Below are 20,703 nucleotides of genomic sequence, written 5' to 3'. Positions count from 1 at the left end.
GCCCAGGAAGCTTGGATGGTACTCTAGGGTGCTATAGACTGTCGTCCCTTCTGGGTTCCTGGGGAACCCTGCCAAGAGGTCCTCTCGGGAGGTACTTGGGGGACCCCCCTCTCTCCTTCAGAGTCTCTCTCTCTTTGCCCCATCAAAAGATTAGGTGACGACCTTTTCTCTCGACCGGACAGTCGCTAGCCATGGGGTCAAGCCAGTCCATCCCACGGGACTCTCCCTTGGCCTGCATAAAACGAAACCTCAAACATCTACTCTTGACCGATCTCAAGGTTCATTAACTCGAGTCACTTTACACTCAAATTTGGCCTCAATACAAACTGGATAACCAAAACTGCTGACCTGAGTTCGGGACTTTCGATTTCAGTATTTTATCAGATCTCACTAACTTCCTCAAACGGAATGGCAAATGGTCGGAGGTCCCCTATATTCAAGCCTTCTGGGACCTTACGAGCCGTCCTTCTCTCTGCAAGGACTATTCTACCTATCAAATCCTCCTCCGCTCCCTCTCCCCCTGCATTGCAAAAGAATCCAAATCTAAAGCCCCTAAAAGGCCTCCTAAATCCTCAGCCCCCAATTTTGACCAGGCAGATGAGCCTCCTCCCTACCGCCCCGGAAAAAAAAGCTTCCGGAGAGGAGACCCCATCCTTTAGCCCTTCCTCCTCCAAACAGGAAGTGATGACTCGGAAACCCCAAAAGAGATTTCCACCCGCCCTCCATCGGCCAGGACCCGAAACAAACACGTGTTTCCTCTCAGAGAGGCAGCAGGACCGGAGGGCACCACAGGGGTTCATGTGCCTTTCTCAGTTTCTGATATGAGCCAAATTGAAGGAGAATTGGGATTATTTTCTGAAAATCCTACCAGATACAGGAAAGAATTCCTGAGACTCTCCCAGGCCTATAACCTCACATGGAGTGACATATACTATATCCTAAATGCCACTCTCACCCCAGGTGAAAAAGACCGTATCTGGCAAGGGGCAAATCCCACGCTGATCGCTTACATAACCAAGAGTGGGATAGCCCGGCTGCTGATGAGGCGGTGCCTCAGTTAGAGCCCCACTGGATGTCCCAGCCTGGTGACCCAAGTATCAGGAGACTCAATCATATGATTACCTGCCTTCTAGAAGGAAGGCAAAAAAAAAAAAACCCATTCATATCCGTGGGGAAAGTCCATGGATTATGACAAAGTCAGGAAAATCACCCAAGGGGCAGACGAAAATCCAGCCTTATTCTTGGCAGGCCTCACAGAGGCAGTCCAGAAGTATACCAACCTAGATATCACCACCCCTGCTGGGTTACTCTGCCTTCATGTTCAGTTCATCAGCCAGTCCGCCCCTGACGTTAGACGCAAGCTTCAACAACTAGAGAAGGGCCCTGAGACCCCCCCCAAAGAGACCTTCTAGAAGTAGCCTTCAAGGTGTTCAATAATATAGAGGAGGAGGCTATGAGAGAAAAAGACCATGAGAGCAAAGCTAAATATGCCCTTCTGGCGGCAGCAATTAAGAGAAGAGATCAGTCCAGCCCAAGTCATCCCAGATGGGACTTAAGACCCACCCCTTGGACCCTGCTTCCAATGCAACCAGACAGGACACTGGGCAAAGACATGCCTGAACCTGTGGCCCCCCACAAAAACATGACCAACCTGTGGTCAGTGGGGACACTGAAAGATGGACTGTCCCCAGGGACACCCTGACACCCCTGGGGAGGTCCCCACCTCCAAGACATGGAGAGTGGAATGCCTACAGGGATGCCCTGGCACCCCTGGGGATATCCCCACTTCTCCCCAGAACCCCAACCCAACCCTACAAGAGTTGTTCCAATGACAGGGCCTGAGTTCCAACCCCCTGACCCATGTCCTGGACACAAGCTTGGAACTTAGGGTAGATGGGGTAGTGGCCAGAAAAAAGACCTCCTTTATAGTAGACACTGGAGCTACTTTCTCTCTCTTAACTTCCTACTCTGGCCCAACTCTAGACTCAGAACTCACAATCAAGGGGGTCTCTGGAGTCCCCTTAAGGCCAAAAGTCAGCCCCTCATTACTGTCAATTTGAAAAATCAACCCTCATAAACTCATTTCCTCATAATGCCTAAGTGCCCAATGGCACTCCTAGAGAGAGATCTGTTATCCAAATAGAGGGTCTTTATTACCATACCACCCCCCTTGATATAGTCTCTGTATTCTGTGTGCAGATGGCACCTGGACTGTCCCTACACCTCACCCCGACCTTCCCTTGGATCTACCCACCTTAGACCCCCATGTCTGGGACACTGATCACCCATCCATAGCCAAACATCATCCCCCAGCCCACATTACCCTAAAAGACCCCTTGACTATAATTACCCAACAACAGTACTCTCTCACCCCAGAAGCCACAAGGAATTAAGCCTATCATAGGCCATCTCCTTCAAGCCTCTATCTTAATTCCTACCCATTCATCACACAACACCCCTATTCTGACAGTAAGGAAGGGGCCAAACTCTTGGAGACTGGTCCAGGATGTGTGAAAAATCAATGAGGCTATCACACCGACTTTCCCAGTAGTCCCTGACCCTTACACCCTTCTGTCTGCCATATCCCCGACTGCAACCCACTTCACAGAATTAGATCTCAAAGATGCCTTTTTCACCATCCCCCTCCACCCCCTCTCCCAACCCCTTTTCTCCTTCACCTGGCAAGGCCGCGAGACTCATGTTTCCCAATAACTAACATGGACAGTTCTCCCCAAGGGGTTCAGAGACAGCCCCCACTTTTTTGGACAGGCTTTACAAAAGGACCTACAGGCACTCGACCTAGCCCCGAGTCATCTCCTCCAATACGTAGATGACCTCCTCCTTTGTAGCCCAACCTGAAAAATCTGCCTCCAACATACTGCCAAACTCCACGGGGCCCTGTGATCCTGGGGTTATTGGGTGTCCCAGTCCAAGGCCCAAATAACCCAGACAAACGTCACCTACCTGGGGCTCTCCATATCCCACCAACAAAGAACTATTTCCCCAGATAGAATCAAGGCCCTAATTAACTGTCCGCTTCCAAAAACGAAAAGGGAGCTTCTGTCTATCCTTGGCCTCCTAAACTTTTTCCGTATCTGGATTCCTAACCTCCCTCCTTGCAAAGCCGCTCTGTGAGACAACTAAAGGATGTCTGGATGAGCCCCTCTTTAAGCCCTCCTCACTAGCCAGTCCCATTCACCAGCTCACCCAGAGCCTCCTCCGAGTGCCAGCTCTCCACCTGCCAGATCACACCAGACCATTCTTTCTCTTTGCCCATTCCAACCAAGGACAGGCCCTGGGACTTCTGTGTCAGCGGGCTGGAGACACCTGGGCTCCCATAGTGTATCTGTCAAAACAGCTTGACATGGTGACCAAGGGTGGCCTCCCTACATACAGGCCATGGCTGCTATCTCAGCCCTCGTAGCCGAAGCAAATAAACTCTCTAGACATGCCCCTTTAACAGTCTGTTCTCCACACACCTTCCGAGACTTACTATCACATCGGGCTTTCCTCTCCCTTCCTCCTAGGGTACAGGTCCTACATGCCTTTCCCCTTGACCCTCTGCTCTCATTCTCCCCCTGCTCCCCCCTTAACCCTGCCAGCTTATTACCCACGTCCTCTACAACAGACCCCCTCCTACATAGCTGCAGCCTAACAGTAGATCTTACCCAAAACCTCTTTCAACATTTAACAGATCAGCCCATCCTAGACCCAGACTTGTTCATTGATGGCAGCTCTCAAAAATCTCCACCCTTCGCGGCAGGATATGCCATCATCCAGGGGTATCTTTGTCACAATCACGAAACCCAGACAATTGAAGCTTCACCTCTGCCACCTCACACCACCTCCCAACAGGCAGAACTGATAGCTCTCACCAGAGCTTTGACTCTGGCTAAAAATCTAAGGGTTAACATCCACACAGACTCCAAATTTGCCTATAACATACTTCATTCGAACATCCTAATATGGAGAAAAAGAGGTTTTCTGACCCAAAAGGGATCCCCCATTATTAATTCAGACCTGATCCACAAAATTCTAGAGGCAGCACTCTTACCAAACAAAGCCGCATCCTCCACTGTAGGGGACATCAAAAGGGAATGCCACAGACCAGAAGGCAAAGGAGACAGCCCTGTCCCATCCCTCCCTCCAGTCCCCTGTCATCTTAGCCCTGACTCCATCCGACCCCCCCACCACCAGAAAAATCCTCTCTTATCTACACTCACTCTTTCATCCCTCATCCCAGACAATCCAACAGTTCCTCCGTAACCACTTCCCCATATCCACTGCTGACCAACAATATTTAGATAACCTTACCTGCTCCTGTCAAACTTGTCAATGTACTAATCCCAATTCCAACCTTAAACCTACCTCCTTTCCAACTCATCAAATGCGAGGCAGCCTCCCAGCACAGGACTGGCAGATAGACTTTACTCATATGCCCCTGGTTCAGAGAGTCTCATACCTCCCAGTCCTTGTGGACACCTTTTCGGGATGGCTAGAAGCATTTCCCACTACAAACAAAAAAGCCCACAGCGTGGCCCAAATCCTCCTCACAGAAATTATCCCCAGGTTTGGCCTGCCTTCATCCCTACAGTCTGATAATGGCCTGGAATTTACGTCCAAGATCACCCAACAACTTGTCCAATTCTTACAGATACCCTGGAAATTTCACGTTCCATATCCTCTCCAGTCCTCAGGAAAGGTAGAAAGGATAAACAGAATAATCAAAGATTCTTACCAAACTAACCCTCGAGGTACATTTGGATTGGACTAAACTTCTGCCAGTTGTTCTCCTCAAAGTGCGGGCTTTGCCCAGAAAGCCCCCGAGGCTGAGCCCTCTGAGGTGATATATGGAAGGCCCTTGCTTCCTCCTGGACTCCTCCCGAACCTCCTCCCATACCAAGCTTCCTACACTCCCTCTGCTGGCCGAACTCAGCAATGCCCTCTGGAAATAAATCAACCGCAACTTGCCTGCCCCCGACCTCCAAGCTCCCTTGCCCCCTTTACAAATTGGGGACATAGTCTACCTGTCTGATAATCCCCGGGGTGACCTAACCCCAAAATGGCAGGGACCATTCAAAAGTAATAGTCATTCAGTGGTCAAAAATTAAATGGTCATTCAACTCGGACTATTCAGAAGCGCAGTGGCTGCAATAGAAGGCGCAGAAGCCCAGCCGAGAGGAATTATCTCACATCCAAGGTCAGGGGTGGCGGCTGAGAGGAGCTACCCCAGGTCCAAGGTAAGGAGCAGCTGTGAAGAGATACCCCACGTCCAGGGTAAGAGAAACCCAAGTAAGACGGTAGGCACTGAGAGAGGGCACAAGAGGGCAGACAGACTGAAACCACAGTCACACAACTATCCATCCTGATCACACGGACGACAGCTTGTCTAACTCAATGAAACTAAGCCATGCCCTGTGGGGCCACCCAAGATGGACGGGTCATGGTAGAGAGGTCTGATAGAATGTGGTCCACTGGAAAAGGGAATGGCAAGCCACTTCAGTGTTCTTGCCTTGAGAACCCCATGAACAGCATGAAAAAGCAAAAACATAGGACACTGAAAGATGAACTCCCCAGGTCAGTAGGTGCCCAGTATGCTACTGGTGATCAGTGGAGAAATAACTCCAGAAAGAATGAAGGGACAGAGCCAAAGCAAAAACAACACCCAGTTGTGGATGGGACTGGTGATCGATGCAAGGTTCGATGCTGTAACAGCAATATTGCACAGGAACCGGAAATGTTAGGTCCATGAATCAAGGCAAATTGGAAGTGGTCAAAGAGGAGATGGCAAGAGTGAACATCAACATTCTAGGAATCAGTGCACTAAATGGACTGGAATGGGTGAATTTAACTCGGATGACCATCATATCGACTACTGTGGGCTGGAATCCCTTAGAAGAAATGGAGTAGCCATCGTGGTCAACAAAAGAGTCCGAAATGCAGCATTTGGATGCAATCTCAAAAATGACAGAATGATCACTGTTCGTTTCCAAGGCGAACAATTCAATATCATGGTAATCCAAGTCTATGCCCAACCAGTAACGCTGAAGAAGCTGAAGTTGAACAGTTCTGTGAACACCTACAAAACCTTCTAGAACTAACATCCAAAAAAGATGTCCTTTTCATTATAGGGGACTGGAATGCAAAAGTAGAAAGTCAAGAAACACCTGGAGTAACAGGCAAATTTGGCCTTGGAGTACAGAATGAAGCAGGGCAAAGGCTAACAGAGTTCTGCCAAGACAATGCACTGGTCACAGCAAACACCCTCTTCCAACAACACAAGAGGAGACTCTACACACAGACATCACCAGATGGTCAACACCGAAATCCGATTGATTATATTCTTTGCAGCCAAAGATGGGGAAGCTCTATACAGTCAGCAAAAACAAGACCAGGAGCTGACTGTGGCTCAGATCATGAACTCCTTATTGCCAAATTCAGACTGAAATTGAAAAGGAGAGGAAAACCACTAGACCATTCAGCTATGACCTAAATCAAATCCCTTATGGCTATACAGTGGAAGTGAGAAATAGATTTAAGGGACTAGATCTGATAGACAGAGTGCCTGATGAACTATGGATGGAGGTTCATGACATTGTACAGGAGACAGGAATCAAGACCATCCCCAAGAAAAAGAAATGCAAAAAAGCAAAATGGCTATCTGAGGAGGCCTTACAAATAGCTGTGAAAAGAAGGGAAGCGAAAAGCAAAGGAGAAAAGGAAAGATATACCTATTTGAATGAAGAGTTCCAAAGAATAGCAAGAAGAGATAAGAAAGCCTTTCTTAGTGATCAATGCAAAGAAATAGAGGAAAACAGTAGAATGGGAAAGACTAGACATCTCTTCAAGAAAATTAGAGGCACCAAGGGAACATTTCATGCAAAGATGGGCTCAATAAAGGACAGAAATGGTATGGACCTAAGCAAGAATATACAGAAGAACTGTACAAAAAAGATCTTCACGACCCAGATAATCATGATGGTGTGATCACTCACCTAGAGCCAGACATCGTGGAATGTGAAGTCAAGTGGGACTTAGGAAGCATCACTATGAACAAACCTAATGAGGTGATGGAATTCCAGTTGAGCTATTTCAAATCCTGAAAGATGATGCTGTGAAAGTGCTGCACTCAATATGCCAGCAAATCTGGAAAACTCAGCAGTGGCCACAGGACTGGAAAAGATCAGTTTTCATTCTAATTCCAAAGAAAGGCAATGCCAAAGAATGCTCAAACTACCACACAGTTGCACTCATCTCACACGCTAGTAAAGTAATGCTCAAAATTCTCCAAGCCAGGCTTCAGCAATATGTGAACTATGAACTTCCAGATGTTCAAGGTGGATTTAGAAAAGGCAGAGGAACCAGAGATCAAATTGCCAACATCTGCTGGATCATGGAAAAAGCAAGAGAGTTCCAGAAAAACATCTATTTCTCCTTTATTGACTATGCCAAAGCCTTTGACTGTGTGGATCACAATAAACTGTGGAAAATTCTGAAAGAGATGGGAATACCAGACCACCTGATCTGCCTCTTGAGAAACCTGTATGCAGGTCAGGTAGCAACAGTTAGAACTGGACATGGAACAGCAGACTGGTTCCAAATAGGAAAAGGAGTACATCAAGGCTGTATATTGTTATCTTGCTTGTTTAACTTATATGCAGAGTACATCATGAGAAACACCGAGCTGGATGAAGCACAAGCTGGAATCAAGATTGCCGGGAGAAATATCAATAACCTCAGATATGCAGATGACACTACTCTTATGGCAGAAAGTGAAGAAGAACTAAAGAGCCTCTTGATGAAAGTGAAAGAGGAGAGTGAAAAAGTTGGCTTAAAGCTCAATGTTCAGAAAACGAAGATCATGGCATCTGATCCCATCACTTCATGGGAAATAGATGGGGAAACAGTGGCTGACTTTATTTTCTGGGCTCCAAAATCACTGTAGATGGTGACTGCAGCCATGAAATTAAAAGATGCTTACTCCTTGGAAGAAAAGTTATGACCAACCTAGACAACATATTAAAAAGCAGAGACATTACTTTGCCAACAAAGGTCCATCTAGTCAAGGCTATGGTTTTTCCAGTAGTCATGTATGGAGGTGAGAGTTTGACTATAAATAAAGCTGAGTTCAGAAGAATTGATGCTTTTGAACTGTGGTGTTGGAGAAGACTCTTGAGAGTCCCTTGGACTGCAAGGAGATCCAACCAGTCCATCGTAAAGGAGATCAGTCCTGGTTGTTCATTGGAAGGACTGATGAAGCTGAAACTCCAATACTTTGGCCACCTGATGCGAAGAGCTGACTCATTTGAAAAGACCCTGATGCTGGAAAAGACTGAGGGCAGGAGGAGAAGTGGATGACAGAGGATGAGATGGCTGGATGGCATCACCGACTCGATGGACATGGTTTTGGGTGGACTCCAGGAGTTGGTGATGGACAGGGAGGCCTGGCATGCTGTGGTTCATGGGGTCGCAAAGAGTCAGACACGACTGAGCAACTGAACTGAGCTGATTCAAAATTATCCTCCTTACCCCAACTACAGCTAAAGTCGAGAAGGTCACCTCCTGGGTACACCTCTCTCTCCTAAAATGGGTCACCTCCGATCCTACGCTGTCCTCCTTAACTGACCCCTATCAGGTCTCCTTCACAGGGCCCACCTCCTTAAAAATCACCCAGCGACAACCTCTGTTGACCATCGAAGAAGACACTGAATGACCTGGACACTCTTCAACCTACAACTGTTCCTGACCCAACTACTACAAGACCTCTGGACCAGCGCCCCGAGAGGAACTTCCTTCGAAAACCTGACCACGCTGGTATCTCAACTGTGCCTTCAGGGAAGCTTCTACAACCTGACTCCAGATGAAACTGATTTCTTTACTTTCATTCTCTACATCATTCTTCATCCTAATGAACACTGTTCCTCCTCAGATTCAAGCAACCACCAACCTGGGCCCTTCTGCCCCTCGTCCTGACTGGCCTCTCCCTGTCTCTCTAACCATAAGTGCACTCTTAATGCTAGTCCTTGCTATAGGCCTAGTGACTGTCTCCCCTCTTCATCTTTCTGTCGGTATCGCCTGCATTGTTAGCTGTGTTCTACTCCTAGGGCACTACTTCCTCTGCACTGCTGAACTAACAGACCCATGACACCCCTGTTCCTTATCCTTGCTGCACTCCCCAGCCTCTGGCTAGCCCCTGCCCCTGCTCAGTTATTCCTATGTTCTTTCCTCATGTTATAATTCGGCTTCAAGACCTGCACCACGAACCTTGAGGGCGGGAAGTCCAGACCCCTACCCACTGTTAAAGTACAGAAGAGACGGAGTTTCATGAGCACCTGCTGTAAGCCAAATGGAAGAAACACATGTTTCTATCCCATTACCCACTGGGGGTACTCAGATGGTACTAGATCAGTATCAGGAAAAGAAACAAGAACAAGTTATCAAGAACTTATTTTCCCAGTTACAGGAGACCCCTGAGCCTTATAAATGCCTAGACCTCCTTTCCCAATTATGGCCTCTCCTAAAACCTCCCTCTGGCAACCAACGCCTTACCCGCCTTCTCGACTCTCCCTTCCAACTCTTCCAGTACACACAACACACATCCCAGTGCTGGACATGCGTGTCACTGTCTCCCTCGCCACACATAGCAATTCCTTTACCCTCAACCTGGCTGTCACAGGGCAACTATACCTCTCCTTCCCAACAAAAAACTACACAACGCATTGGGCCAGTCTGTGACAATGTCCTGCTCTCAGCCTCTTCAAACCTAACCTGGATCAACTAGTCTAGTCCCAACTACACTGGTCTTACAAACTCCACTCCCTCCTTCTGTTCCACTTGGGTTCTCTGGAACAGCACAAATAATTGCACCAACCCGGGAATCTTCATTCTCTGCAGGACCTATGCATATTCATGTCTCCCTCTGGAGCCCCTGACCTTGCATCTTGGTCTTCCTGACCCCGGGTCTAACATTCCTCAAAGAAGAAGGGGTAGAACCAATAGTCTACCCGCAAGGGGAACTTTCCCACAGGAAAAGACGAGCTGTCATAGCCCCCTTCCTGATTGGGACTGGCATAGCAGCAGCCCTAGACACGGGGGTTGGGGGCATCTTGACCTTGGCCCATTTTTACCACAAGCTCTCCCAAGAACTTAATGCGGATATGGAGCAGGTAGTGGAGTCCTCCAAAGACAAATTAACGCATTAGCTTCTGTGGCCCTACAAAATAGGCAAGCCCTGGACCTTCTCACCTCAGAAAAGGGAGAGACCTGCTTTTTCCTAGGAGAGAGCTGCAGCTATTTTGTTAATGAAACGGGCATAGTCCAGGGCAGAGTCAAACAACTTAGAGACAAAATTAAACGCCGCAGGAAAGAATTACAAAACTGTTACTCTCCCCAAAACCTGTTCCAACAGGCCCTCCCTTGGTTGTTCCCTGTCTTGGACCATTGGTACTTGTCATTTTATTCTTCTTATTTGGACCTTGTCTCTTCAATCTCTTTCAAAGGCTTCTCCAAGAACGGATTCGGGCCATCTCTCGAGACCAAGTCAAGACTTCTTTTGCTTGAGACCCTGATGGCTAGAATAAAAAGTCAACACTACGAGCCTTAGATTTCCTTCCTCCCAGTCCACAAACCCCTGACTCATTTATCAGCATGAAGAAGCCCTGAACATTAACGGTGCCCACCTCTCTTTCTGCTTTTGTATATATCGCTTAGGGTCTAAAATGAAGGAAAGTTATAAGGCTCAAAATAGCCTGGAGTTAAAACTCCCCTCCAGGTCCTCCCCAACATTCTATGCAAAACAGAGAACTCTCTCACCCGAAGAAAAAGAATGGACATTAAGGTTGATTACGCTCAGCTCCCAGAGGGTCCAGCCTCTGGCCGATCTCCAGAATTCCCTACCAGAGCTGTTTGAGAGATAACTACTCTGAGCAACCTTGGAGAAGAACAGGCCCTGTTATGACAGTAGATTTGCACATCTATGCCTATATATATACGTACTGTTTTCTTGGGTTAGTGCAGTAGCTCACTAATCTAACTGCTGCCCCTTCTCACCTCATTAAAGGTGATCTGTTCTTGTAAAGCGCTTGTCTCATTCTTTTTCTGAACCTTGCCTTCTCTAACTCCCTTACCCTACATCTATGACTTTTTTTTTCTTTTTCAGTTCCACTTATCTGTGAGATCATACAGTATTTTCCTTCCTCTGTCTAACGTATTTCATTACCCTAATGCCCTCGCATACCATCCATGTACTGTAAGGCAGGATTTCCTTCTCTTTTATAGCTGAAGAATGATCACGAGTAGGCACACACCGCAGTTTCTTTATTGATTCTCTCATCATTGGATATGGACATTGTTTCCATGTCTTTGATACTGTACATAACGCTTCCAACAACATGGGGTGCATCAGTTCAGTTCAGTTCAGTCGCTCAGTCATGTCTGACTCTTTGCGACCCCATGAATCGCAGCACACCAGGCCTCCCTGTCCATCACCAACTCCTGGAGTTCACTCAGACTCACGTCCAGTGATGCCATCCAGCCATCCCATCCTCTGTCGTCCCCTTCTCCTCCTGCCCCCTGCAGGGGTCCAGCCCTGGTGGATCCAGGCTAATTCGAAGTGGGGATGGCGTGGGTGAGGAAAAATTTATTTAATTAGAAATATAAAGAGAAACTAGGAAGAAATAGTATAGTAGGAAAATTAGTAGAGAAAAGAGGCTGAATAACTTGGTTTACGGGGAAAGCCAATAAAATCTCAGGACAAGAGATTTGCACCATCTACGTTGGGCCACCGGCGCCTGTTTGAATATCGGACAGTGCCCTGCCTTGGGCTCTCTCTCTCACGGAACTTAGAGGCCAGGGCAAGTAAATAGATGTGATGAGCCTCCTCGCTCCAGATGGAAATTCAGCCAGAAATTAGAGTAAAGAGGAGACATGGGGGAAACCAGTCCAATGACTGGCCCATCCTCTATTGTCCAGAAAGGCCTTTTATACCTTTTTTTTCACATAGAGATCAATGGATAATATATAAAATTATGCAGCGTCAGCAGCCCTGACTCTTATCCAGACCAGGCTTTCTCTCTGCATACCTAGTTGTATACATAAGTCTTGGGTGATTTACATCATCTTATGGCCAGAGGGCCAATTAACATTTTACGGCCTTTTTTCTGATAAGGGTTTGTCAACCAGAAGACTTATTTATGTTGTTCTTCCCAAAGTCTGGTGCCACTCTCAGAAAGCACTAAATGAAGTTACATTCTTACATAGCAAAGATACAACAATTTATAACAAGTAAAAGGAGTACAGTGATTTATAACAAAAAAAAGTAATTAACTCAAAAGTCTAGTGTTGCTAACATCAAAACTACTGTATTCCTATTTTTGCATCCTGATTACATTGATTAATATCCCTCAGGTGCCTAAAAGATAAAGAATATGGAGGCCTGGCAGCAATCATTGAGTCAACAGTGGAAACCTATCACCAATATAATTTTTACCTCTTTAGAAAAGACTCTGTATCTTTAAGATGCTTTAAGCTTTGTGCCTCTTGCGGTTGGGGGGCTGTAAACAATTCACAAGTTGTAAAAAGTCCGGGGCAACCTGTTAGACAAGTTAGAGAGCCATCAAAGGGGGTTTGAGCTGAAACATTCCTTTCAAATGCAGAAGACTGAAGCCCTAAGTTAACTTTTCCAGAGAGTGTCAGAAGAGTGGAAAACCACAGTACAAGAAGATCAGGCTGACTCTGGTTTTGGGGGGTAGATGTTCAGGAAAACTCAGGGGGAACCCCTGAAGCCAGATCACGCCTTTGCATTTTGTTGGGCTTCCTTCCTCATGACCTTTGCCATGGGCGGGATTCCTCACACTGGCTCCCGGCAGCCCCCAATCCCTCCCAGCATCAGAGTCTTTTCCAATGGGTCAACTCTTCGCATGAGGTGGCCAAAGTACTGGAGTTTCAGCTTTAGCATCATTCCTTCCAAAGAAATCCCAGGGCTGATCTCCTTCAGAATGGACTGGTTGGATCCCTGTGCAGTCCAAGGGACGCTCAAGAGTCTTCTCCAACACCACAGTTCAAAAGCATCAATTCTTCAGCACTCAGCTTTCTTCACAGTCCAACTCTCACATCCATACATGACCACTGGAAAAACCATAGCCTTGACTAGACAGACCTTTGTTGGCAAAGTAATGTCTCTGCTTTTCAATATGCTATCTAGGTTGGTCATAACTTTTCTTCCAAGGAGTAGGCGTCTTTTAATTTCATGGCTGCAGTTACCATCTGCAGTGATTTTGGAGCCCCAAAAACCAAAGTCTGACACTGTTTCCACTGTTTCCCCATCTATTTCCCATGAAGTGATGGAACCAGATGCCATGATCTTCGTTGTCTGAACGTTGAGCTTTAAGCCAACTTTTTCACTCTCCACTTTCACTTTCATCAAGAGGCTTTTTAGTTCCTCTTCACTTTCTGCCATAATGGTGGTGTCATCCACATATCTGAGGTTATTGATATTTCTCCCGGCAATCTTGATTCCAGCTTGTGCTTCCTCCAGCCCAGCATTTCTCATGATGTACTCTGCATACAAGTTAAATAAACAGAATGACAATATACAGCCTTGATGTACTCCTTTTCCTATTTGGAACCAGTCTGTCGTTCCATGTCCAGTTCTAACTGTTGCTTCCTGACCTGCATATAGGTTTCTCAAGAGGCAGGTCAGGTGGTCTGGTATTCCCATCTCTTTCAGAATTTTCCAGAGTTTGCTGTGATCCACACAGTCAAAGGCTTTGGCATAGTCAATAAAGCAGAAATAGATGTTTTTCTGGAATTCTCTTCCTTTTTCGTTGATCCAACAAATGTTGGCAATTTGATCTCTGGTTCCTTTGCCTTTTCTAAATCCAGCTTGAACATTTGGAAGTTCACGGTTCACATATTGCTGAAGCCTGGCTTGGAGAATTTTGAGCATTACTTTACTAGCGTGTGAGATGAGTGCAATTGTGCGGTAGTTTGAGCATTCTTTGGCATTGCCTTTCTTTGGAACTGGAATGAAAACTGATCTTTTCCAGTCCTGTGGCCACTGCTGAGTTTTCCAGATTTGCTGGCATATTGAGTGCAGCACTTTCACAGCATCATCTTTCAGGATTTGAAACAGCTCAGCTGGAATTCCATCACCTCCACTAGCTTTGTTCGTAGTGATGCTTTCTAAGGCCCAGTTGACTTCACATTTCAGGATGTCTGGCACTAGGTGAGTGATCACACTATCGTGATTATCTTGGTCATGAAGATCTTTTTTATATAGTTCTTCTGTGTATTCTTGCCACCTCTTCTTAATATCTTCTGCTTCTGTTAGGTCCATACCATTTCTGTCCTTTATCAAGCCCATCTTTGCATGAAGAGACACCAAGGGAACATGGGGTGCATATATCTTCTCAAATTGCCATTTGCATTTTCTTTAAAGGCCCAAAGGTAAACGTGCTTGATGGCTCTATTTTTAGTTTAGAGGAACCTGCAGAGTGTTCCCCACACTGGCCGGAATAATTCACACTCCCGCCAGCAGGGCCCAGGGCTTCCCTTTCCCCCACGTGCTCACCAACACTGCTTGTTTCTTGCCCTTTGACCGTCCCAGCTTGACATTTGCTGGACACCAGCTGCTGTGAAGGTGTGCTGCACAGCCCTGTGGCTCCTGGCCTTCTCCAGTGCCTGCTTGTCCAGCAGTGCTCCTGCAACAGGTGTGGAGTGAAGGCGAGAGCTCGTTTCCTTTTGTTCACCTGGACCCTGGGCAGGGCCAGTCCAGGGTTCTGCGGAGCCTGACATTGATTCAAGCGTTCGGATCCCTCCTTAGGCAAAAAAAAAAAAGGGTGTCACTGAATACAATACAGACATGGCCCCCAAATACAAAATGTGACCCCCAGGTCTCTGCTGCGGCCCTGAAGTGTTTTCAGGGACTGAGAACAGAGAGCAAATGTTTGAACAAAGAAGCTGCCATATCTCTTATCAATCAGAAAATTTGAAAAATTCATGAATCTATTAGCCAGGAACTGTGGATGAAGGCCAAATATATATTTCCTAAAAGTCGCAATATCACAGGCACATCACATCTGAGTTTCTTTTGAAATGAGAAATCTACGTAATCAATCACAAAACATAAAATGCTGAAACCACAAGATAAGACATTTATTGAAGACTATTTTTTCTTTCTTCCTTCCTTTTTTTTTTTTTTTCTTTTTCACTGTGACCTAGGGCTTGTGGGGTCTTAGTTCCCAGTCCAGGGATTGAACCTGAGCCAGGGACAGTGAGAGTGCAGAGTCCTAAGCACTGGGCCACCATACCATTTTTCTCAGAAGTCAGGCATGCCTATCACAACCTGTATGATACCTGTTTCCTATACTTGTGGTCTGATCCTCTTTGGTTGCCTCTTTTTAGGGGAATAGTCATGTATATTAATTAGTATGAATATTCTACTAATAAAGTGTTAGCCATTTCTGACTCTTTGCGATCCCATGGACTGTAGCCTGTAAGAGCCCTCTGTCCATGGAATTCTCTCAGCAAGGATACTGGAGTGGGTTGCCATTCCCTTCTCCAGGGGATCTTCCTGACCCAAGGATCAAACCCTGGACTCCTACACTGAGGGCAGATTCTTTACCATCTGAGGTAGAAGAGAAGACCATTATACGAAGAAATAAAATTAATTATATCTAAAATAGAATAGAAAGAAGATACAGTATTTCCACTGGCACCATTGATTGATGGACGTCTTTTTTCCTGTAGTTTAAGAAAGTAAAAAATATATTAATATTTCTATCTAACTATAAAAGAAACTTTCTATCACTCCCATAGCTTCTTCCTGAAAGTGTCTAAGACGTTTATGATCATAGTTAAACTTGTGAACATTAAAGAATTTTTTCCAGCAAGTTCACAGGTTTTTTTCCACACATGACTTAAGCCTTCCTGTGGCTTTGAAAAGAAGGCCATCCAGAGTGAGGGGTCGTGAACTGTGTTTCTGTGTGAGGTCTGGACTTTTGGGGTCTCAGCTGAATGGGGCAAAGTTCTTCCTTTATCACCCCACTTTGCGTGGGCCTGTGTCCCCATCAGCAGTTCCCACAGACCCTCAGATCCATGAAGATGCACAGCCCGTGTGTCCTGTTCTGGAAACCCTTCTGGGCAAAGGAGCTTTTCATGCTCAGCTTTTCTTCCTGGGTTCCACCCTCCACAGTGTGTGACTCTTCCTGCCCAAGTCTGAATGGTTTTGAGAAATCTTTCAGTGTTCTTTTCCGGAAAGTCCAGTGTTTCTGTGTTGCAGGGTTGGTCCCACCCGATGACCAGGGCTGGAGCCCGTTTCTCTTTTCTGGTTGTGCCGGCTGCTGGGGGATCCCACCGTGGACCTGAGCATCACTGGACGGGTGGTCATGTCAGAGCCACATGCGGTGAAGCCTCTCGGCCTCTGGGGGCCTCAGGATCTCCCGCTGCAGTGTGGGGTGTGGGGTGGAGGGGTGGGACGTTCTGCCTTCTCAGGGCCGCCCCTCCTCCATGGCCTGGGGCGTCCAAGTTCCCCTTCTGTGCTTGGCCAAGGCTCTGTCTCCGTCACCCTCTGGCTTCCTGTTGGGGCTTCCTCGTTCCCTCCCCACATTTGGGGCGCTTCCCTCCCCCGCAGAGGGACCTGAACTGGCTCTGTGCTGGCGGATGCCGACATGGTGCCCTTGCTGCTGCTGCTGCCCCTGCTGTGGGGGGGTGAGTGGGGGAGGGGTGGGGAACAGGGCTCACGGCTGGAGGAAGGGGTCAAGTGTGGGGAGGGGCTGGAGCTCCCGCTGAGCCTCTGTGTCCCCCAGGGTCCCTGCAGGAGCTTCCAGGGTTCGAGCTCCGAGTGCAGGAATCAGTGGCGGTGCAGGCGTGCATGGACGTCCACGTGCCCTGCTCCTTCTCCTATCCCTGGCCTCCGAGATATCCATCGTATTCCTCTGCCGAACTCTTCATCTACTGGTTCCGGGAAAGAGACCGCCAATCCGATGATGCTGTGGCCACAAACGACCGAAAGAAACGAGTGAAGTCAGAGACTCAGGGCCGATTCCACCTCGTCGGGGACCCCAGGGACAACGACTGCTCCCTGAGCATCCAAGGGGCCAGGTTGAGCGACTCCGGAGTCTACTACTTGCGAGTGGAGAGAGGATCTGTGAGATACAGTTACAGAGAGAAGAAGCTGAACTTGCAGGTGACAGGTGTGACAGGGGGCCAGGAGAGGACCCTGGCCCAGGGAGACTCCTCTGTTAGAATGGGAGGAGGGTATAGGAGCCCTCCCTGCTCCAGGTCTTGGGGTTTGAGGGTTCAGGAGAAACCCAGAACTGGGAATGAGTTGTGACCCTCACACTCTGCGTCCCCACTCCCCTGCGTCCAAGCATCTCCGTCTGTCTCCTCATCTCCTTTTCTCCAGAGAAACCCAACATCCAGTTCCTGGAGCCACTGGAGTCCGGCCGCCGCACACCTCTGACCTGCAGCCTGTCGCTAGCCTGTGATGGGCCACACCCTCTCCTGTTCTCCTGGGCGGGAGATGCCCTTGATGCCATGAACCCAGACACCCTCCACTCCTCGGAGCTCACCCTCACCCCGAGGTCCCAGGACCACGGCACCAACCTCACCTGTCGGGTGACACTCCATGGAACGCAGGTGACCCTGGAGAGAACCGTCCAGCTCAACGTCTCCTGTGAGCTTGGAGGGGTGGCGGGGTCCCTGAGGGTGGTGGGGTGTGTGTGTGGGTGTCTGCGGTGTGTAGAGAGAAGGCTAGCCCATTCTTCTATGGGTCTGCGCCCTGGGAGCTGAGGTGGGGAGTGGCCGTGAAGGACAGCCCCCCAGTTGCTTGTTTCCCTCCTGGGGTGCTGGTCAGTTTCCATCCCACTCCTCCCTCTGCAGCAACCCCATGTCTTTCTGCCCCAGATGCCCCGAGGAACCTCCGCATCAGCCTCTCCTTCAGAAACAGCACAGGTAGGACAGGACCTCTCCTCTCCAGGGCTGGGTCCTGCTCCTGGGACCACCACCAAGGAGTGGGGGGATGGGCTTGAGGGTGATCAGATATGGGAAGAGTAAGGAGACAATCCCCACCCCGCCCCACCTCCCATGCACTAGACCACACACACATGCAGTACACACAGAGACTCACACACACAGGCACACACACAGAATACATACACATGAACATTCACTGAGACACGCACAGAAAGGCCCATACACACAGGCACACACACATCACACATGTACACATATACACAGAGTTATACCCACAGCACAGGCACCCACCATGCACACATACACTCATGGACACATACACGTGCACTCATGCACACATACACACAGGCACACACACATACACCCCACACATTTACACACTCACTCACCCTGTTCAAAGCCCATTTCCTTCACCATGGGTCTATTATGTGGCTTTCTTCCACAAAAGCCTCCTGAGTCCCATCTCCTGCTTCCTTCAGTGAATCAACTTCTCAAGCCTTGAGTCTCTGGGTTTTCTTTCCACCAAACAGCCCAGGCCTGTCCCGTTGAGACACCAAGCCTCCCCTGAAGATTCGAGGCCCAGACACATTGGCTCAGCCTGCTTAGGGTGGAAAGGTCCAGCCCTGGGACCACAGGGAACCCACCTGGCTGGCTGGGGGAGGAGAGAGTGACGCCAGGAGATCCTGGAAAGAGGGAGGAAGAGACCTCAGCCTCCCCCAGCTCTCCTGCTGCACTTTTCCCCAAAGCCCTCAAGATTCTGCAGAACGCCTCATCTGTTCTCATCTCAGAGGGCCAGGCACTGCAGCTGCTGTGTGTTGCTGACAGCAACCCCCCTGCACAGCTGAGCTGGTTCTGGGGATCCCCAGCCCTGGAGTCTACCCCCATCTCCAGCACCGGGGTCTTGGAAATACCACAAGCAGCGGCTGGAGATGGAGAAGTCACCTGCCAAGCGCAGAACCCTCTGGGCTCCCAGCAAGTTTCCTTCAGCCTCTCTGTGCAGAGTGAGTTGCAGGACAGGTGCTGGGGGTGGGCAGCCTGGGCAGGTGTGTGCCTTTGGGAGGGCTGGGTCTGGGGACTGAGCTTCACCCCCTCTCCCTTCCCCAGAAGGCCCCCCTCCCTGCAGCTCTGAGACTGAGGAGCAGCAGGGCTCCTGGCCTCTGGTCCTCACCCTGATCAGAGGGGCCCTCATGGGGGCTAGCTTCCTCCTCACCTATGGGCTCACCTGGACCTACTACACCAGGTGAGCACAGCTGTCTCCCTGCGGGGAAGTCCAGAGAATGGCTCTGGAGTTGCCTGTGGGGCTTGGCGGTCCTGTCCTGCCTGCAGCTAAACTGTGTGACTCTCCAGGGACTTCCATGTCGGTCCAGTGGTTGAGCCTGCGAGTTTCCACTGCAAGGGGCAGGGGTTCGATCCCGGGTTGGGGAACTAAGTTCACACATGCCTTGAGGCAGAGCCCAGAATGAATGAAATGGGTCTGCCTCTCTGACCTGAGACCGTGTGGGCTCTGCAGGTGTGGCGGCCACTAGGGAGCTGGGCTGAGGGGTGTGGCCGAGCCTGCTCTCTGTCATGAGGAGATTCATCTGAGGAGGCAGAGCCCAGAGGAGAGATGTGGGGACATCACTGGGAGGTTCTCCCTGGAAACTCTCGCCTCCAACCCTGTGTCGTTTGCATCCACGAGCCTTCATTTGTAGAGAAGACTGCGAGACAGTAGGAAGAGTCACTCCCACTGAAAGGAGACTTTCTGACTTAACTCGCTTAGTATGAGATTACTCATGTTTTCACATGTATCAATAACTCATTGTTGGTTCTGCTTGGTTTTTGTCTTGAAAATAGTGTTTTACATATGACTATTCCTCCAGTTATGTATGGACTCTAAAATACGATGACATTGCCTTTGTTTGCAAATTTTGGCTCATTCAAAGTAACGTTGATGTGAATGGCGTGATGAATTAGGAGGCCTAGCACTTTTCTCCTGGTCGGTGTGGAACTGCTTCATCATACATTTGGCATATATTTAGTTCGAGAAGGTAGCCTCAGAGAGTTCTTCTGAGTAGTTAGATGAGTTTATATCCCATGGTCATATATGAGGGTTCTGAGCTTTCTACACCCTCAGCAGCGCTTGTACTACCTACATGGTCCGTTTTCAGCACTGCGCTCCACTGTGGCAGTATCTCCTTACCTTTTTAGTTTATTTCCCTCACGTGCAATGATGTTGAGCCATCTGAATATCTTCTTTAGGGAAATTCCTGTTTGGATCTTTGCCCATTTAAAAATAAAAATTGGGCAGTCTTTTTCTTGTTAATTGAGTTCTTTAGTCTGGATGTGACTTTTTAAAAATCAAAATATAACTGATTTATAATGCTGTATTTGTTTCACAGTACAGCAAGGTGATTCAGTTATATACGTCTATTCTCCTCAGATTCTTTCCCGTTATACTTTTTTACAAGATTGTTAGTATACTTCCCTGGGCTAGACAGCTGGTCCTTGTTGGTTATCTATTTTAGATACAGCAGGGGAGCCTGGTGGGCTGCCATCCATGGGGTCACACAGAGTCAGACACGACTGAAGTGACTGAGCAGCAGCAGCAGCCGTGTGTATTTGTCAATCCCAACCTCCCAATTTACCATTCCTCCCTCTGAAAAAATTTTAGGATTTTTACCCTTTAAGAAACTAAGAAATGTAAACAGAGTATTTCTAAATAAATATTAAATAAAGTTTTTTTGTTTTTTT

At 48.2% G+C, this 20,703-nt stretch overlaps 2 protein-coding genes across 2 annotated transcripts in view; both read left to right on the top strand.

Annotated features, from left to right (window-relative positions):
* Nucleotides 1–20,703, top strand: part of LOC138419176 (sialic acid-binding Ig-like lectin 14) — a 40,625-nt gene extending 19,922 nt beyond the window's left edge. The window contains exon 7 of the mRNA XM_069551589.1: nucleotides 19,484–20,703. Within this exon, the coding sequence (XP_069407690.1) occupies nucleotides 19,484–19,499 (16 nt within the window). The 3' untranslated portion in view covers nucleotides 19,500–20,703. The remainder of the gene's footprint in view (nucleotides 1–19,483) is intronic.
* LOC138419179 (sialic acid-binding Ig-like lectin 14) lies at nucleotides 16,573–19,217 on the top strand. The gene is made up of 6 exons (XM_069551595.1): nucleotides 16,573–16,707; nucleotides 16,806–17,192; nucleotides 17,405–17,674; nucleotides 17,905–17,952; nucleotides 18,720–18,974; nucleotides 19,078–19,217. The coding sequence occupies exons 1-6, from the start codon at nucleotides 16,668–16,670 to the stop codon at nucleotides 19,215–19,217; spliced, it is 1,140 nt and encodes a 379-aa protein (XP_069407696.1). The 5' UTR covers nucleotides 16,573–16,667.

The sequence above is a fragment of the Ovis canadensis genome, chromosome 14 (genome assembly GCF_042477335.2).
Source record: "Ovis canadensis isolate MfBH-ARS-UI-01 breed Bighorn chromosome 14, ARS-UI_OviCan_v2, whole genome shotgun sequence".
NCBI lineage: Eukaryota > Metazoa > Chordata > Mammalia > Artiodactyla > Bovidae > Ovis > Ovis canadensis.
The sequence above is the reverse complement of the archived record's forward strand: the minus strand, read 5'-3'. Positions and strand labels throughout refer to the sequence as shown.

What these genes read in the sequence shown, in the direction of transcription:
- LOC138419179 (XM_069551595.1), top strand. Translation starts at nt 16,668, where the DNA reads ATGGTGCCCTTGCTGCTGCTGCTGCCCCTGCTGTGGGGGG. An exon ending in GCTGAACTTGCAGGTGACAG is followed by an intron (nt 17,193 to 17,404) that starts GTGTGACAGGGG and finishes CCTTTTCTCCAG; the next exon opens with AGAAACCCAACATCCAGTTC. An exon ending in CTCCTTCAGAAACAGCACAG is followed by an intron (nt 17,953 to 18,719) that starts GTAGGACAGGAC and finishes TTTTCCCCAAAG; the next exon opens with CCCTCAAGATTCTGCAGAAC.